Raw genomic sequence first — 17,613 nt, 5'->3', positions numbered from 1 at the left:
TGGCTCGCCATGAGGTCAATCAGTAATTAGAAATCAAATATAAATAAACAAGCTGGATACCTGTGCTTCGCTATGAAACTATGTGGTCGAGCTTAGTTTTTGGGGAGGAAAATAAGGGGGAAAATTGTGCCTCTGCCTATCAGCATCCATCAGTATTCATCTGGCTAGCATCAGGTCAGTGTGTGAGAGAGTTGAGAGCTGTTTGGAAAGTGAAACAGTATTTGCTGTGTGAGCAAGAAGAAGACAGCAAGGAGCCTGGGCGTGACTTAGCTCAACTGTTCTGTACTAAAGCTGCTTGGTGCTGTGAAAGTAAAACTGAAACTCCTCTCCTCTGCTTGTGTTTTGCATTTGGAACAGATTTATTTTCAGGTGGGGAGGGGGAGTAGAACTCCTTAACATCAAATAATAATAATAATAATAATAATAATAATAATAATAATAATAATAATAATAATAATAATAATAATAATATAGGAAATACTAATGCTCTGATGATCAATCCTTTCTTAGTGAGCACCTGGAAGCCAAGAGGAAAATACGTGCCAAATTTCAAGTTTGTAGGCTTTATGGTTATGGAAATTTTGTGATGATGCGTGAGGGGTATTTTGCTGTTTTATAGATAGATAGATAGATAGATAGATAGATAGATAGATAGATAGATAGATAGATAGATAGATAGATAGATAGATAGATAGATAGATGTAGGCCATATGTGCAACACAACTGCATTGCTTTTATTTTGAAGGTAACAGCTTTTTTTTTCAATTTATGTGTGTGTGTATGTGTGTCTGCGTGCCTACACACCTTCACAATAATGTCTTGGTCCTGTTGGTTTGGTCCTCTGCAACACTACCAGTTTCTCATGTAGCCTCTTGGGAAAATTATTTATCTAACCTTGGATGTCGTTGCAGATAGAAGGTTTGGTACTTTATTCAATAGAGCTTTGCAAACAGAAAATAATATCCTGAAAAGACAAGGTCCTTTTTCCCCCCTGACTTTGAACTGGCACTAAAGCCAGCAGAGGGGTGTGTGTGTGTGTGTGTGTGTGTGTGTGTGAAAAGCCAGGGAGTAATTAACAAGGAATAGTTAAATAGTTAAATGTTTTCTGTAGGAACAAAACAAAAAACAGATGTGGTTCTAACTTCTCTGTATGGTTTCTTTTTTGTGAAATTCAGAACAGAAAATAAAGACTGTTTTAACCCTGCCACAAATAACCAATTACTTATTTTACGTGTTTGACCTTTCCTGGTGTTTTAAAATGTCATTTTTTTCAATAGCTTTGGGTGCCAAGAATGTCCTGGCTTGTGTGTGAGTTGTATGTGTGTGTATGTGTCTGCATGCATTTTTTTTTAAAGTGGTTCTCATCAAACGTCTAACCACACAAGGATTGTTGAAAGCAAGAGCATCAAATAAGAGCTCTTTGTATCCAAATAGTGTTGCTTTCTCATTTCCTGAAGGCACCAATTCATTCTTCTTCCTGGGGACTTGCAGATGGGTAGTGAACTTCGACGCCCATAATCCTCAGCCTGAAGTCCAATACATCGGAAGAGGAAGGCCAGTCTTGCAAAGAAATGTTACCTCTATTTGTCTATTGGCCTTAATGATCTTTCTAAATAGACTATAGGGAGAGGCCTGCAACTAAATCCGAGTGCAATAATGTAAATTTAAATTAACAGCAAGCCCCCCCAAGCCCCCCCTCCCCCAGCCCAAGGAAGTATTGTAACACACCTATCATGGCAATGAAACATGAACTTCTAGTTTAACCCCTCACATCCTGGACATACCTTGTTTCAACTCCTACCCTCAAAACGACGGCATATGGCATTGCATACCAGAACAACTAGACACAAGGACAGTTTTTGCCCCCATGCCATCACTCTGATAAACAACTAATTCCCTCAACACTGTCAGACTATTTACTAAGACCATATTACTATTCTTCTTCTCATCCTTCCTTTACCTATCTCCTTATCTCCTTATGACTATAACTTTGTTGCTTATATCTTACAATTTATATTGTTTACTTAGTATCCTAGTACGATTTATGTTGATTTCTTATTTAGTATCCTATGGCTATCACTAAGTGTTGTATCTTATGATTTATGATGATTGTATTTTTATGATGACTATGATCATGATTTATCACTTATAGCTTTTATGTACACTGAGAGCTTATGCACTGAAGACAAATTCCTTGTGTGTCCAATCACACTTGGCCAATAAAGAATTCTATTCTATTCTATTTCTATTCTGATTCCGATTCCATATTCTATTGTATTCTATTCTTATTCCATATTCTATTCTATTCTATTCTATTCTGTTCTGTTCTGTTCTATTCTATTCTATTCGATTCTATTCTATTCGATTCCATATTCTATTCTATATTCTATTCCTATTCCATATCCTATCCTATCCTATCCTATTCTTCTATTCTACTCTACTCTACTCTACTCTACTCTACTCTACTCTACTCTACTCTACTCTACTAAAATGGGCAATGATTGTTTGATACAGTTATGTATATCATTTGTTTACAACTAAGAAGTGGGCAAGAGAGCCTTGAACTCAGCTCAGTTACTGAAATCCTGCAGAAGATTTGTTAGGATCAGGGCCCCAATTTTAGTTTTATTATTTGATTTTTCATGGGAGTCAGATAAATAAATTGCATGAGTGGAATTTTAAAATCTCTCTCTTTGACTATGTACCTTCATCTAATCGATCAATGGTTATCTTTCTGGACTGATAATAGATTTTATCAGTCTGTTATCCTTCTGTCTATCCTTTAATTATTGTAGAACAAAGATTCACAAGGTTGGAAGGGGCCTTCAAGGTTCTCTAGTCCAACCCCCCAATACCATTCTGGACAAATGACTAGCCAATCTTTTCTTAAAAACCTCCAGTGATGGAGCACCTACAACTCCAGAAATCAGGCTATCCCATTGATTAATTGTTTTCCCGGTCAGGAAGTTTTATTTATTTGTTTGTTTATTGAATTTATATGGCCGCCCACTCACTCTCAGTGGCTCCAGGCAGCTTACAAAAAAAAATGAAAACCCAATATGCAAGCAGTAAAAACAGTAACCCGCCTTCTCCAAACAAGACTCTTTATGTGCTCCATCTCACTCTAGATTCCCCAGGCCCATGGGGCAAAATCAGATTTTCAGAGCCTGCAAAAGAGGATCAAAAAAGGAGGACAATTTAATTTCTGTGAGGTTGATATTCCAAAGGAAGGGAGCCACCATAGAGAAAGCCCTACTGAGTTCTACCAGGTGGACCTTCTAAGTTTCTCCTTACTTCCAAGTTTGATCTCTCCTTAACTCCTATCCACCCCTTGTTTCTTTTCCTGCCCTCTGGTTTGATTGCACTATGTCCCTATGGTTGTAACTGTCACCATTTGAAATGTGGCTTTTGTTTGAATGGAGGATAACTTAGAAGTGTGTCAGCCTTGGAAGCCATATTTTACTTGGAAGCTTCGAGGCTGCCACAGTCAGTGCCTGGGAATTTAGGAGAGAGGATTTCTTAGTGAGTAGAAGATTAGATTCAACAACATTCCTTTTTAGAAGTCAAGGACAAGTTACCCTGCACCTGGGGATAAGCGTCTGGAGGAATGGCTCCAGTTGGGACGATGTTTGATTGAGTCATATATGAACTGGTGGATGCAGGGGATGAATCTTTGACTTTCTCTTGGGGAAGGGAAAACCTGGAACTCTCAGATTCGGGTTTTCCCAGATGTGCCAATATGACTTCTCGAATAAATTCTTACTTCTCATTCTTATTGGATGAACTTGTTTCCTGAGTGCAGAATGATAATTGGGAGTTTCGTTGGAACGCTGACAAAGTGCTCGTCTTGGGGAGGAAAAAAAATAACCAGATTTATCTTTTTCTTTTCCAGGCTTTGAACAGCAGTCTGTATAAGAGTGCTTCTCCTTACGGCTCTCTCAATAACATCGTGGATGGCTTGAATTCCCTTACGGAACATTTCTCCGACATTTCCCTATCATCGGATGCCAGAAAGCCAAGCAAGAGACCTCCGCCAAACTATCTGTGTCACCTTTGCTTTAACAAGGGACACTACATCAAAGATTGCCCACAGGTAAGGGCCATGAAATCTGGGGAGACCTATTTCCTGCACTGTTACCCTGTTTCCCTGAAAATATAACCTACCCTGAAAGTAAGTCCTACCTTGATTTTTACACATACGCCCAATATCAACCCTACCCCCAAAATAAGCCCTAATTAAAATCCCACCCACTCCAGAGTGGACAGGTAAAAATTAAGTTAAGGTGGGAGTGGGGGGGTGGAGCTGCCCTTCTACTTACCTTTGGACAGTTGTAGCCAGGCCTTGCACACTCTGACACCTGCCTTACCAGCCCATTTCTTCTTCTGATCCAGAGCTCTGTTATCCACTGCAGAGACCTTCAGGAAAGCCTTGCCGGCTGCAGAAGAAGAAGTTCCCGAAGGCCTCTGATAGCCAAATGGCAGCCGGGAGCGACATGCACAAGTGGGGTTATTCAGTGGATGGCATCCCCCCAAAATAAGACCTGGTGCCTTTTTTGGTGGCAAAAAAATATATAAATCAGGGTCTTATTTTCAGGGAAACATGGGATCTACAAATAAGGTTGAGCATGTATAGTCAACTTACAACCACAATCGAGCCCATAATTTGCGTTGCTAAGCGAGCCAGCCGTTGAGTGTGTTTTGACCCCCATTTCATGACCTGTCTTGCCCACAGTTTTTAAGTGAATCATTGAGGTTGTTAAATGAGCCAAACTGTTGTTAAATGAGTCTGGCTTCTCCATTGATTTTGCTTGTCAGAAGATTACAAAATGAGGATCAGATGATCCCGGGATGTTGTAATGGTCATAAACGTGAACCAGTTGCCAAGCATCCAAATGTTGATCACGGGGATGCTGCAGTGGTCATAAGGTGTGAAAAATGGTCCTAAGTCACTTTCTGTTTCAGTGCTATTGTAACTCTGAATGATCGCTAAACGAATAGTTGTTTTCCTGTTATTCTTAATTTCTGAATGTCAAAGGAAGGTATCTAATGGAGCTTCTCAGTCACCCAAGTTACAGTTATCCCAAAGGTGCTTTTTTTCAAGAGGCAACTGGGACTTTCTGGTTTTTCTTTGAAGATGTTTAGCTTTTCATCCAAGAGACTTCAAAGCTGAAGAAGTCAGTTAGCAAACACAGAGTTGGGAAAAGTCGCTTCAGGGATATTGAACTCCTTTTTGTAGTTGTATTCAGTGAATAACTTTCTTAGAACATTAGAATAATAAGAGTTCTCTCCTTGATTAGTTTCCATCCCTTGTTTCATGTCTTGACTTTTGGTGCTTTGGGAAACAATTTCCTCTTTGTAGGAGCCCCACAAATATTGGAAGACTGCTATCATGTCTCCCCTAGTCCTTCTTTTCATTAGACTACACATACCCAATTCCCTTAACTGTTCTTCGTAAGTTTTAGCCTCCAGTCCCCTAATCATCTTTGTTGCTCTTCTCCACACTCTTTCCAGAGTCTCAGCATCTTTTTTTGTATTGTGGTGACCAGAACTAGATGCAGTATTCCAAGTGTGGTCTTACTAAGGCTTTATAAACAGGTACTAGAACTTCATGTGATCTGGATTCTATCCCTCTATTAATGCAGCCTAAGATTGCATTGGCTGCATACTGTTGGCCCATTTTTAAGTGATTGTCTACTAGGAGTCCCAAAATCCCTCTCATAGTTACTGGCATCAAGCCAAGTTCCACCTAGTCTATACCTATAATAGTTGGTTTTTCTTACCTAAGGATAGAACCTTGCTCTAATCGATGTTTCATTTTTCTTAGATGGGGCCCAGGTTTTGGCTTGGAATTAGGTTCTAAAGGTCATGATGATTGGGAGAATGCATAAGAATTAACTTAAACAATCTTACATATGTTAAGATTAGTTAGATTTCTTTTTAACCAGGTTTAAAAATACTCCTTCCTATGTATGTACAGGCAAGGGAAAAAATCTCAAACAATAGAAAATTGAAACTGTGCCCAGGAGAGATAAGTAAGTTGACCAGATACACAGTGCTAAGTAACCAGGAGAAGCAAGAATAGAAGAAGAAAACAAGCAGCTGGTATAAAATAATCTGAACTTTCTGGTTGTTAGATGAGATTGCACTAATTTGAGACTCAGTTGAATTAGGATTTGCCTAATCAACCTTTTTCTCCTGGTGAAAAGTCAGTTAGCAAGGACCGGATGCAGAGTGGTGGGCAAGGTGGACATTGAGTAATGGGTACCCCTGTGTATCTACTACAGGGTTTATACAGGCAATACCACACTTAATTCCACTAAAAGTTGTGGATTTTCAGGAGATGTGAGAGGAGGTCTTTCTTCTCAGTGCTTTGATATGTATTGGATTGTTTCCTCTGGAATAAGAAACATGCATGGATGTGAACCAGTTCACACCTCCAAAAAGCCCTCACAAGTTCACCTTCCATTAATGAGACATTTAGACTGAACTTATTTCTTTGCTATGGGACCTAGTTAATATTTACTATGTGTGTGAGAGAGAAAGAGGGAAAGAGGGAGGATCACACAGCCTCAGATTTGATTTCCTCTCATCTTTTTTTCACCTCGAATTTGGATAAAGTCCTTGGAAAACAAAAAAATAGTATCACAACTGTTAAGTTCTTTACCGCACTGGCGTTTGTTAGTGCCTCCTTGCTGCTCTCTTTCTTCTCAACCTAGGTGGATTCAAGTTAGTATGTTGTTGACATGGATCAACCAACTGAAGAGCAAATTTTCTTGCCAGGACTTTTGTCTTGAGCTTCTGCCAAAGGCTGCTTCCTCACTTTCTGCCTTCTAGCTGTCTGACCCTGCTTTTATCATTTTGAGAGAGAGAGCAAGAGAGGGGGAAGGAAGGGAAGGAAAGGGAGGGAGAGTGAAGAAGAAGAAAGAAAGACAGAAAGGAAAAAGAAAGAGAGACAGAGAAAAGAGAGAAGGAGGGAGGAAAGGAAGGAAGGAGAACGAAAGAAAAGGAAAGAAAGAGGGAGAAAAAGAGAGGGAGGGAGGAAATGAAGGAGGGAAGGAAAGAAAGAAAAAGAAAGAGAGAGAGAAAGAGAAAGAGGGAGGAAGTGAAGGAAAGAAGGAAAGAGAGAGAGAAAGAAAGAGAAAGAGAGGGATGGAGGAAGTGAAGGAAGGAAAGAAAAAGAAATAGAGAAAGAAAAAAGAGAGAGGGAGGGAGGAAGTGAAGGAAGGAAGGAAAGAAAGAAAAGAAAGAAAGAGCAAGAAAAAGAGGGAGGGAGGGAGGAAGTGAAGGAAGGAAAGAAAGAAGGAAGGAAGGAAAAGGAAAGAAGAAAGGAAGGAAGGAAGGAAGGAAGGAAGGAAGGAAGGAAGGAAGGAAGGAAGGAAGGAAGGAAGGAAGGAAGGAAGGAACCAAGCAAGCTTTGTTACTCAAATATCAACATGTGGTTTTGGGGGTAAAAAAATGTTGCCGTTTTTTCCCACTGGGTGTGCCAAACTGTTTGGAACTGTCTCCCTGGCAAAGAGGTGGTTTCTTTTAATATTCAGCCTTCTATCTGGAAGATGATAAGAGTTACAAGAAAATGTTCTCGTTGTCGGTGGACTTGGCTTTCAACACCATTTATTTAATGTTTGGAAAATCAATATTGGGGGGTAATAACACCTCACAGACTTTGTAGGAAAGATCATCTAATTTCAAGAAGACAGGAAGGCAACCTGATGCTTTCCAGATGATTTTGGACTACAGTTCCTATAGGCACAGGGGTGGGATTCGACCGTTTTGGACCGTTTTGGGTGAACCGGGTGATTATTTGGCCCTGCCAACCCGCCTCTGCCCTTTGCGTGTGCGCTTACTGAACCGGTTGTTACACTGGTTGAATCGCACAGCTACATTGGCCCCAACCTGGCAAAATCGGAGATCAGAGGCTATGGATCCTGCAAAGCAGCAGGATACCTACCAGGGATTGAGGGCATGTTTACACCATGGTTCAAAATGATTTAAGAATGGACCCACTTTCCAGAAAAACGGAGAAGAAGAAAAGGGTGTTCAAACAAAACAACAACAGCAGATTGTTTAGTAAATTTCAAACTGAATTGATCTTCAGGACCAAAGCAAATTTGGTTCATCAGTCTGGAATCCTTATTACGTATGTGATATTAACACAATTGAGAAAGTCCAGAAGTATTTCACAAGAAGAGTTCTCCACTCTTCTACTCGTTGTAGAATACCTTATGCCACCAGACTCGAAATTCTAAAACTAGAAAACCTCGAATTACGCCGTCTTCGGTCAGACTTAAGCATGGTATATAAAATCATACATTGCAATGTCCTACCTGTCAATGAATACTTCAGCTTTAACCATAACAACACAAGAGCACACAACAGATACAAACTCAAAGTAAACCGCACCAAACTTGATTGCAGGAAATACGACTTCAGCAATAGAGTGGTCAATGTCTGGAATACTCTACCCGACTCTGTAGTCTCTTCCCCAAACCCCAAAAACTTTAACCTTAGACTGTCTACTATTGACCTCACCCCTTTCCTAAGAGGTCTGTAGGGGGCGTGCATAAGCGCACCAACGTGCCTACCGTCCCTGTCCTATTGTTTCTCTTATTCTATTATTTTTCTTATATGTACCCATTTCATATATTCACAACTATGTATACACTTGTACTTATTATCTTGTAAACAATTGACAAATCAAATAAATAAATAAAAATAAAATAAAATTCAAACTCCACCATCTCTTTGTAACAGAGACATGTAAAACACATGGATTGAAAAGACCAGTTCAGTCCTGCATCAAGCAAAGTTTTCCTCACTTTTATTTTTTTTCATGGTTCCCTCTCATTTGGGTTTTCTATCACTTACCATTTTCCAAAGCAGAGCTCTCCAATTTTGCCAACTTTAAGCCTGGTGGACTTCAACTTCCAGAATCCCCCAGCCAGCTGTCTGGGGAATTCTGGGAGTTGTAGTCCACCAGGCTTAAAGTTGCCAAGACCCCTGCTCCAAAGGATATTTAACAAAGAACATGGTCCTTCTTAAGGAGGTGGGCCCTCTCAGATTTACTTGGCAGAACTGGGAGGGGGGAAGGGTCTGGGGCCCAAACATTTGGTTCTTACAGCTCTCCAAACACCTGGCATCTCGTGGGAAATTGACAGCTTCCCCATTTAAAGACGTAGATTAATGTGACCGCAAAACTGTGAGAAAGCAGTTGCTGAGACCAGGCCTGGTTTACAACCATGAAATAACGAATCGCTTTTCTTTCTTTTTTTGCTAAATTATCGTAGGGCATTCAGATGATCTTCCCTTTCAATTTGGTGAATTCTTCCCCCTTTTGCCCCCTCTCTGGCCACCACTGTTAAGCGAATCACCACAATTGTTAAATCTGGTCACACGGTTGTTAAGTGAATCTTACCAGAAAGTCCTAAAGGGTGGGGTCCCATAAGCCAATTTTTTCAGTGGCGTCATAACTCCGAATGGCCACTAAATGAATGTTTATAAATCCAGGATCACCTGCACGTGCATGGAAAGAACAAACTAAGAGTTGCAGGCCCGTTAGCATTCCTTGTTCGGCCCACTGAGAAGGTTGGTTTTATTTATTTCTCTTCCCACCCCACCTTGGTTCTGAAATACATTTCCAAATGCTCAACTGCTCCATTCCTACTTCTGCAGGCATGAAGCTGCTAATGGGAACCAGATGTGGGGGTTTACCCCCCTTCTCCAAATTTAAAAAAAAAAAAAACGCCCTTCCTTTTGGTGCATCGGGTTTCTTGGAGGAGAAGATTCCTAGAACAGCTGAAACTTTAGACTCCAACTAGTAACAAACATTGGAAATGTTTTGAAGCAAAGCAGGGGGGTCAGGATGGAAATGCATAGAGCAAATCAAGGGTTTTTTGACCCTGCAATTTCCCCAAGAGAGGAAGGAAGTAAGGAAGTGTGCAGTTCTTGTTTAGGTTCCAGTCCGCAAAGCTAATTCCTTTTGTTGTTGTTGTTAAGTTGTCTAGGGATAGGAGAACATGTGTAATTTTATGCGTCTGTTAAAATCACAAAAAAATTACTAATCAGTTTTTTCTTTCCCATGTAGTCCATATTTCACATCAATCCACCTCTGCATCTATCAACTAGCCCATTTGTAGAAAAGTTCCCATCAGTGGTGGGATTCAAATTATTTTACTACTGAACTACTCAAAAATTCCACTACCGGTTCTCCAGAACTGGTCAGAACTGGCTGAATACCACCTCTGGTTCCCATGTTATAAAATATTCCAAACCGATTAGTAAATATTTTGACGGTTATATAATCGATGTCCATATGGAAGGTAGTATGCTTTCTAATAAGAACCAGAGTGATGCATGCAAAGGCTAGGGCGCATGCATGTCTGAAACATGTGTTTGCGAGTATGTTTTGTTTCTTTCTTTCATGTGCATCCTGATGCCTCTGACTTGTGCTGAATAAGAGTCTGAAGTGGTTTTCTTTTTTTTTCTGAGAGGTATGCGGGGTGGGACTCAGCGAGAGGAAGGCAGTTGCCTGACATCTGGTGTAATACTAGATAGGAGAACCAAAGCTGGTCAGCCAGTGAGGAGCTGAATGTTTGCATTCCCCAAAGGTTATCACAACATGGGACTTGTCCAACTCCTGTTTGAAATGGTGGGGGGGATTCCTGTTGATTTTTGTTCCATTGGTCATTCTCCACGATCTTGTCTTATTGTTGCTGTAACCAGTCTTTGGTGAAGTAGCAATAGCGCTTAGACTTATATACCGCTTCACAGTGCTTTACAGCCCTCTCTAAGTGGTGCACAGAGTCAGCCTCTTGCCACCCAATGATCTGGGCCCTCATTTTACCCACCTTGGAAGGATGGAAGGCTGAGTCAACCTTGAACCAGTTAGGATCGAACTGCTGGCACTCAGCAGAATTAGTCTGCAATATTTCATTCTAACCACTGGGAGGGAGGGAAGAAAGGAATGAAGGGCAATATCACTAGCACTTAGACTTACATATACCGCTTCATAGTACTTTACAGCCCTCTCTAAGCAGTTTACAGAGTCAGCTTATGGTCCCCAACAATCTGGGTCCTCATTTTACCCACCTCGATAGGATGGAAGGCTGAGTCAACCTTGAGCCTGGTGAGATTTGAACTGCTGAATTGCAGGCAGCTGGCAGTCAGGAGAAGTAGCCTGCAGTACTGCGCTCTAACCACTGCGCCACCAAAGCTCATAGAGGATGGAGTAGAGGAGCTTCATCTAGGCATAGAGGATGGAGTAGAGGAGGCTTTCAAGAAGAGACTGGATTGCGATCTTTCAGGCAGTTTGGGTTCAATTGTCGCAAGTCGAGGACTACCTGAATAACTCTCCCGCTTCAATATAAAATCATTGATACAACACATCTACCAACAAACACACTCATGAGCCACTAGATAGTGGAAATATCTCCTTCTTAGCCGGAGGAATCCCTATTTTGGAATGTCAGAACCTGGAAGTAGGAAATAAGACTTTTTTTTTTTATTTAATGAAGAGGTAGGAGATTGGTCTTTGAGAAAAAATGCATTTCTTGTTCATTAGCACCAAGTGTGAACCCTGAGCTATTCTGTGTTGTGGCCTGTTTTGAACTGTGGAGGCGATACAGCTGCTGTAGCTTCTGCTTATTCTCCTTATATTAAACAAAGTGATACTATATCAGGAGCTCAGGGTTAACTGGCACATTGTGAAGCCTATGTCTGTTTACATTTCTTCCGAAAGACTAAGTGGTTCTAATCTAAATTGAGAAAATAGGTGGCCCCCCAAAATAAGTTTTGAGAAGGGATGTGGAACACTGGGGGCATAGAGAAGGGATGTAGGCCAGGCCTCCACTTTAAAAAAAAAAAAAGGAGAAGAAGAAGAAGAAGGAAACTAAAAACCTCACAACCAAAAGGGAAAGCTTCCTGCCAGATGTGAGTTTTCAAAAAGGGGACATCATTTTTTTTTCCAGGATTGTTTGCTGATCTAGCAGTCCCACTGCTTCCCTTTGCTCTGCTGAAGCAGCTGAGATTTAGCTTAGTATCTGCTCCCGAGGACCTGCAGATAAAATCTGTGCAGTCGTTGTTCAGATGTGCTTAGCAACCTTTTAGCCAACTTGGGTGGAAAAGAAGCATGGTGGTAATTTATTACTCCATCTCATTTTTTTCATGGAGCAGGAATCCAAGTTCTGTCATTGTCCGTTTTACTCTCATCGACTTTTCCCCAAGGAGGACAGAATGAGTTCTGGTTTCCATGCAGCACCATGAAAACAGTGAATTTCGTTCTCTTGCCGCATTGTTTCTTGAAATATAAAGTACAGTCTGATGAAGGGAAGGGCTAGGGGAGGCTTTGAAGAGCTGCCACAAAGAAGAGGAAGAGGAGGTCAACCCATTCTCCAAAGCAGCCGAAGGCAAGACAAGAAGCAGCGGATGGAAACCAATCAAGGAGAGGAGCTACCTGGAATTAAGGAGGGATTTCCCAATAAGTGAGAACAATTCACCAGTGGAACAGCTTGCCTTTAGAAGTTGTGGGAGGTTTATTAGAAGAGTATGGACAGCCAACACAGTTGTACGCTGCATAAACAGAGGGGTACAATCAAGGTCACGTGAAGTGTTAATACCACTTGGTAAGGCCATACTTGGAATACCGCATTCAGTTTTGGTCGCCATGATGTAAAAAAGATGTTGAGACTCTAGAAAGAATGCAGAGAAGAGCAACCAAGATGGTTAGGGGACTGGAGGCTAAAACATATGAAGAATGGTCGCAGGAACTGGATATGTCTAGTCTAATGAAAAGAAGGACCAGGGGAGACGTGATAGCAGTCTTCCAATATCTCAGGGGCTGCCCCAAAGAAGAGGGAGTCAAGCTATTTTCCAAAGCACCCAAAGGCAGAACAAGGAGCAATGGGTGGAAACCAATCAAGGAGAGAAGCAACTTAGAACTAAGGAGAAATTTCCTGATAGTTAGAACAATTAATCAGTGGAACAACTTGCCTCCAGAAGTTGTGAATGCTCCAAAATTGGAAGTTTTTTTAAAAAAACATGTTGGATAACCATTTGTCTGAAGTAGGGTAGGGTTTCCTGCCTAGGTAGAGGTTTGGACTAGAAGATCTCCAAGGTCCCTTCCAACTCTGTTATTCTATTCTATTCATTTGTCTCAAATGGTCTAGGGTCTCCTGCTGGAGAAGGGGGTTGGATATAGAAGACTTCCAAGATCTCTCCAATTCTGTTATTCTATATCCTATTCTGTATCTCAAGTGAAGCTCAATACTCATTTTTGTGCAGAATGTGGAACAATGGCTTAAAATTATAGAAGTGCAGATTCCAGTTGCATTTGGGGGGAGGGGGTGTCTTTCTAACCCAGAAGTTTGACAAGAGAGCCCATGACAGGGAGGTTGGTGTGCTGCCTTCCATTGAGCATGTTGAAGAGAAAGAAGAACAGACATCTGTTTGAGATTGCTTTCTTTGAATTCCTGCAGAGTTTTGGAATCTGTAACATGACTGTTCCTTCCAACTCTACAATTCAATGTTTTATGAAACTTCCTTGCTGTATTACTTGTTGTGGTTGGTAATACCGGCCAACACGATATATTCTTCCCAGCCAGTCTAGGAAAGGACTCTACTCATACCAAACCATTGTGATGTCTTCTGCTGATCTCCATGCTTTGATGGAAGAAGATTGTGCTCCGTGTTCCCTGCATTGAATATTGTTTTGCATAATTTATTCTACTTTGTTTAAGATTCATTAAGGGACTCAGCTAGGGGAGGAATAGGGAACTAGATAGACTACAGAAGCCTTAGATCTCTGTGGCTTAAGAAGTTTTAAAAAGGCAAAGGTTCCCCTCGCACCTACGTGCTAGTTGTTTCTGGCTCTAGGGGGCGGTGCTCATCTCCATTACAAAGCCGAAGAGCCAGAGCTGTCCAAAGACGTCTCCGTGGTCATGTGGCCGGCATGACTAAATGCTGAAGGCGCACGGAACGCTGTTCCCTTCCCACCAAAAGGGTCCCTATTTTTCTACTTGCATTTTCTATGTGCTTGGGGACTGCTAGGTTGGCAGAAGCTGGGACAAGGAATAGGAACTCACTCCATTATGCGGCGCTAGGGATTCGAACCGCTGAACTGCTGACCCTTCCAATTGACAAGCTCAGCATCTTAGCCACTGAGCCACTGTGTCCCTTTTTACAGTAACATTATTCATGCCTCTTCACATGTATCTTAACGAATGTCAGGGACTAGAAACTTAACATGCGGATTTTCAGGAAATTAAGCTACATGCAATATTTCACTCGTCCTTGTTTGGTGTCTGTATAGAATTACGATTACAGAGGCAGCCCTAAACTTCACCATTGGCTGGAAACCAACCTCATAGCAACTTTCTGCTACGAACCAGGTTATTTCTAATTCCTCTGGTCACCAAAGAGGTCCTGAAGAGAGAGAAGACAAGACAGATCTTTAAGGAAAGGGTGGCAAAGGAAATAGGAGAGTAAGAGAAGAAGGGTAAATAAAGACAATGGGTTGACCTCTTCAAAGCAGGGAATGGAAGGAATGTAACAGAATAACAGAGTTGGAAGGGACCTTGGAGGTCTTCTAGTCCAATCCTTTGCACAAGCAGCAGACTCTATACCATTCTGGACAAATGGCTGACCAATCTCTTCTTTAAAACCTCCAGTGATGGAGCACCCACAATGTCTGAAGGCAAACCGCTCCACTGATTAATTGTTCCATCAGGAAATTTCTCCTTGATTCTAGATTGGATTTCTCTTTTTGGTTAATTTCCATCCATTGCTTCTTGTTCTGCCTTCAGGTGCTTTGGGGGATAGGTTGACTCCCCTCTTCTTTGTGGAGAAAATATCACAGGATAGAAAGCGTAAAAAGCTACAGATTTAAAAAAGGCCTTTAACGTGAAAGTTCATGTTGTGGTTTGAAGGGGAAAAAAATCAACCTTTTGGTTGAAGATCTTCAGTTCAACAAGAAGTTGGTGCAGTAAGAACATCAAGATAAAGATACTGTGTTTCCCCCAAAATAAGATCCTGTCTTATATATATATATATTTACCACCAAAAAAGGCACCAGGTCTTATTTTTGGGGGGTGTGTGTGTCATCCACTGACTCAACTCACTTGCACGCATCGCCTCCAGCCTCCTTTTCACTGTCAGAGGCCTTCAGGAACTTTTTCTTCTGTGGCCAGCAAGACCATCAAGGCTTTCCTGAAGACCTCTGCAGCTGATAACAGAGCTCTAGATTGATCCGAAGCTCTGCTATCGGCTGCAGAGGCCTTCAGAAAAGCATTGCCAGCTGCAGAAGAAATGGGCTGGCAAAGCAGGCGTTGGGGTATGTGAGGCCTGGCTGCAACTGCCTGAAGGAAAGTAGTAGGGGAGCTCCACCCCCCCTCCCCTTCCTGCTCTAACTTAATTTTTACCCATGTAGCCTGGAGTCAGTGGGGTCTTAATTAGGGCTTATTTTGGGGGGTAGGGCTTATATTGTAGAGCTTGCATGTGTAAAAATAAAGCTAGGACTTACTTTCGGGGTAGGTCATATTTTCAGGGAAACGTGGTACTTGTGCGGTTGCCTGGACATGAAAACATTGATTACATAGAATGCTCTTTAGATGATTTTCACAGAGGATATTTTTTCCTTTGAATGAGCTTCAGACATGATAGTTAAGAAGCTGTTCTCAAGACTGAATTGCTATATATTTAAAGGCAGGAAAACCCTTCACTTTCTCTCTTGAACCTTCCCTGACCTCTTTAGGGTGGCCTGCCAAACTCGGTTGGAAAGCAAAGAGGGGCCAAGGTTGTTGTTGCTCCAGGCCAGGCTGAAACAAAAGAGGAGGGGAGAAACTCAGCCTTTCCCATGATATGTTGAAATATTTCCTTTATCCTGGCTCAGTCTGTAACCTGGAGGAACAGAATTATGTGTGGAAAAAAGCCACTTTGACCAAAACTTTTGATCTTCTAGTTGTAGACAGTGGAATTCACATGGCTCTTTTGGTCCATTGTTTACATGCTTAGGTTTTGAACAAATCATTTGCTCTCATTTAGGTATGTGGAAAGCTTGCTGGATCCTTAAAGAAAGTTGTAAATCTTAGCGAGAGTCAACTGTGTGGGCAGAATACAATTTCCTAGCAGGCCATTTGCCATGAACATTTGGGCAACTGTTGCAGATCTCAAACACTTTTTCTTGGAGACTGAAATCATTTTGGGATTTATTCCTAGAAAACCCATAATTGTAATTGAGAAAATTCCCAAATCTGTGCTGCAAAAATTCAGTTGACCCAGTAGGTGGTGGAATTTATCTCCCACACCCACCATATCTCTTTGTTGACATTTAGTGGCTGTGTGTGGTTTTGCAACCCTGATCTGATCATCCTAGTTAAGTCAGAGATTCTGTTATATACTGCGTCTCAATATTATATTGTTAGGATGAAGGAAAATAATAGACCAGACTTATCCTCAAATAGAGTTGTGGACTTCAGCTTCCCCAAAGCTCAATAATGACCATACATATTTGGAATTCTGGAGTTGTGTAAAGACCTCACATCTGGTGATCACCAGTTGTGGAATGATCCATTAGAGGAAACAATGGGAGCAATCTGTTCTGACCCAAACCTTGTTCCAAGGAAACAAACATGAAACAGAGGTAACAGCACAACCTTTTAATGATTATTTACAAATTCCGTTCCTTCCCGGTTAAAAGGCTATTTCAAATTAATTGTCTCTGATAAGAACGAGCCTTGCCAAGGTGGTGCAAGGCTGCCAAGAACACTAGACCAAGTAACTAAGAAATATTTCAAACACAAAGAGTCTCCAAACACCAACCAAGATATCCCGAATGTTCACAAGGCTTGAGTGCACAAACTTCTTTGCTTCCTGCAAAGAACTTTGGTTTCTCAGCTGGCTTTTATCCCTTAAGGGAGGGGTCATTACCTTGCAGCCTTACTCCCGAGTCGCCCATGCTGCTGCAGCTGCTCTTTCCTTCGAGCAGCCCTGCGCATGCACACTCGGCACAGGCACCTTGGGGGCCTCTTCCTCACTGCTGCCAGCCTCCACAATCTCCAAAGGCAGCACTCCACTCCCTGATGGTCCTGGCCCCATCCCTGCATCACACGCAGACCCCTCATCTGAGTCGTCACTCTCCAAGACCTCAGCCATCGTCACTCTCCAAGACCTCAGCCATCCGCACCTGTTGCCAGCAAACCACAACACAATCATAGATCCATAGGGTTGGAAGGACCTTGGATATCTTCTAGTCCAAACCACTGCCCAGGCAGGAGTCTTCATACCATCTTGGACAAATGATTGTCAATTTTTTCCTTAAATTTCCAGCAATGAAGTACCCACAACTCTAGGAGGTAAACTGTTCCACAGCTTAATAGTTGTGAACATAGGCTGTTCTACCTTCGTCATTGCTGTTCTTCAGTTCCTTTAATCTCATTTCTGCTTGGGCATCATGTTTAGTTTGCCACATGCTTGTTGAACCTACTTTGCTAGAAAATTGTGACAGGCACCTCACTGTCCTAATTCTGTTAGCCATCAATTATTGGATCCCTCCCCTGGAATCACCAAGGGAGCCTTCTTGCTCTTGAACCAGATTAATTTCACTCAGCTATGATTCTGATCCCA

The 17,613-nt window shown here is 41.7% G+C and overlaps 1 protein-coding gene across 1 annotated transcript in view; it reads left to right on the top strand.

Annotated features, from left to right (window-relative positions):
* ZCCHC24 (zinc finger CCHC-type containing 24) overlaps positions 1 to 17,613 on the top strand; it is a 122,534-nt gene that overhangs the window by 36,936 nt on the left and 67,985 nt on the right. Inside the window, exon 2 of the mRNA XM_026678378.2 lies at positions 3,893 to 4,093. Within this exon, the coding sequence (XP_026534163.1) occupies positions 3,893 to 4,093 (201 nt within the window). The remainder of the gene's footprint in view (positions 1 to 3,892; positions 4,094 to 17,613) is intronic.

The sequence above is a fragment of the Notechis scutatus genome, chromosome 4 (genome assembly GCF_049901735.1).
Source record: "Notechis scutatus isolate UNSWTSFEM ecotype Mainland chromosome 4, rNotScu1.2, whole genome shotgun sequence".
Taxonomy (NCBI): domain Eukaryota; kingdom Metazoa; phylum Chordata; class Lepidosauria; order Squamata; family Elapidae; genus Notechis; species Notechis scutatus.
This window is presented reverse-complemented; position numbering and strand designations above follow the sequence as displayed.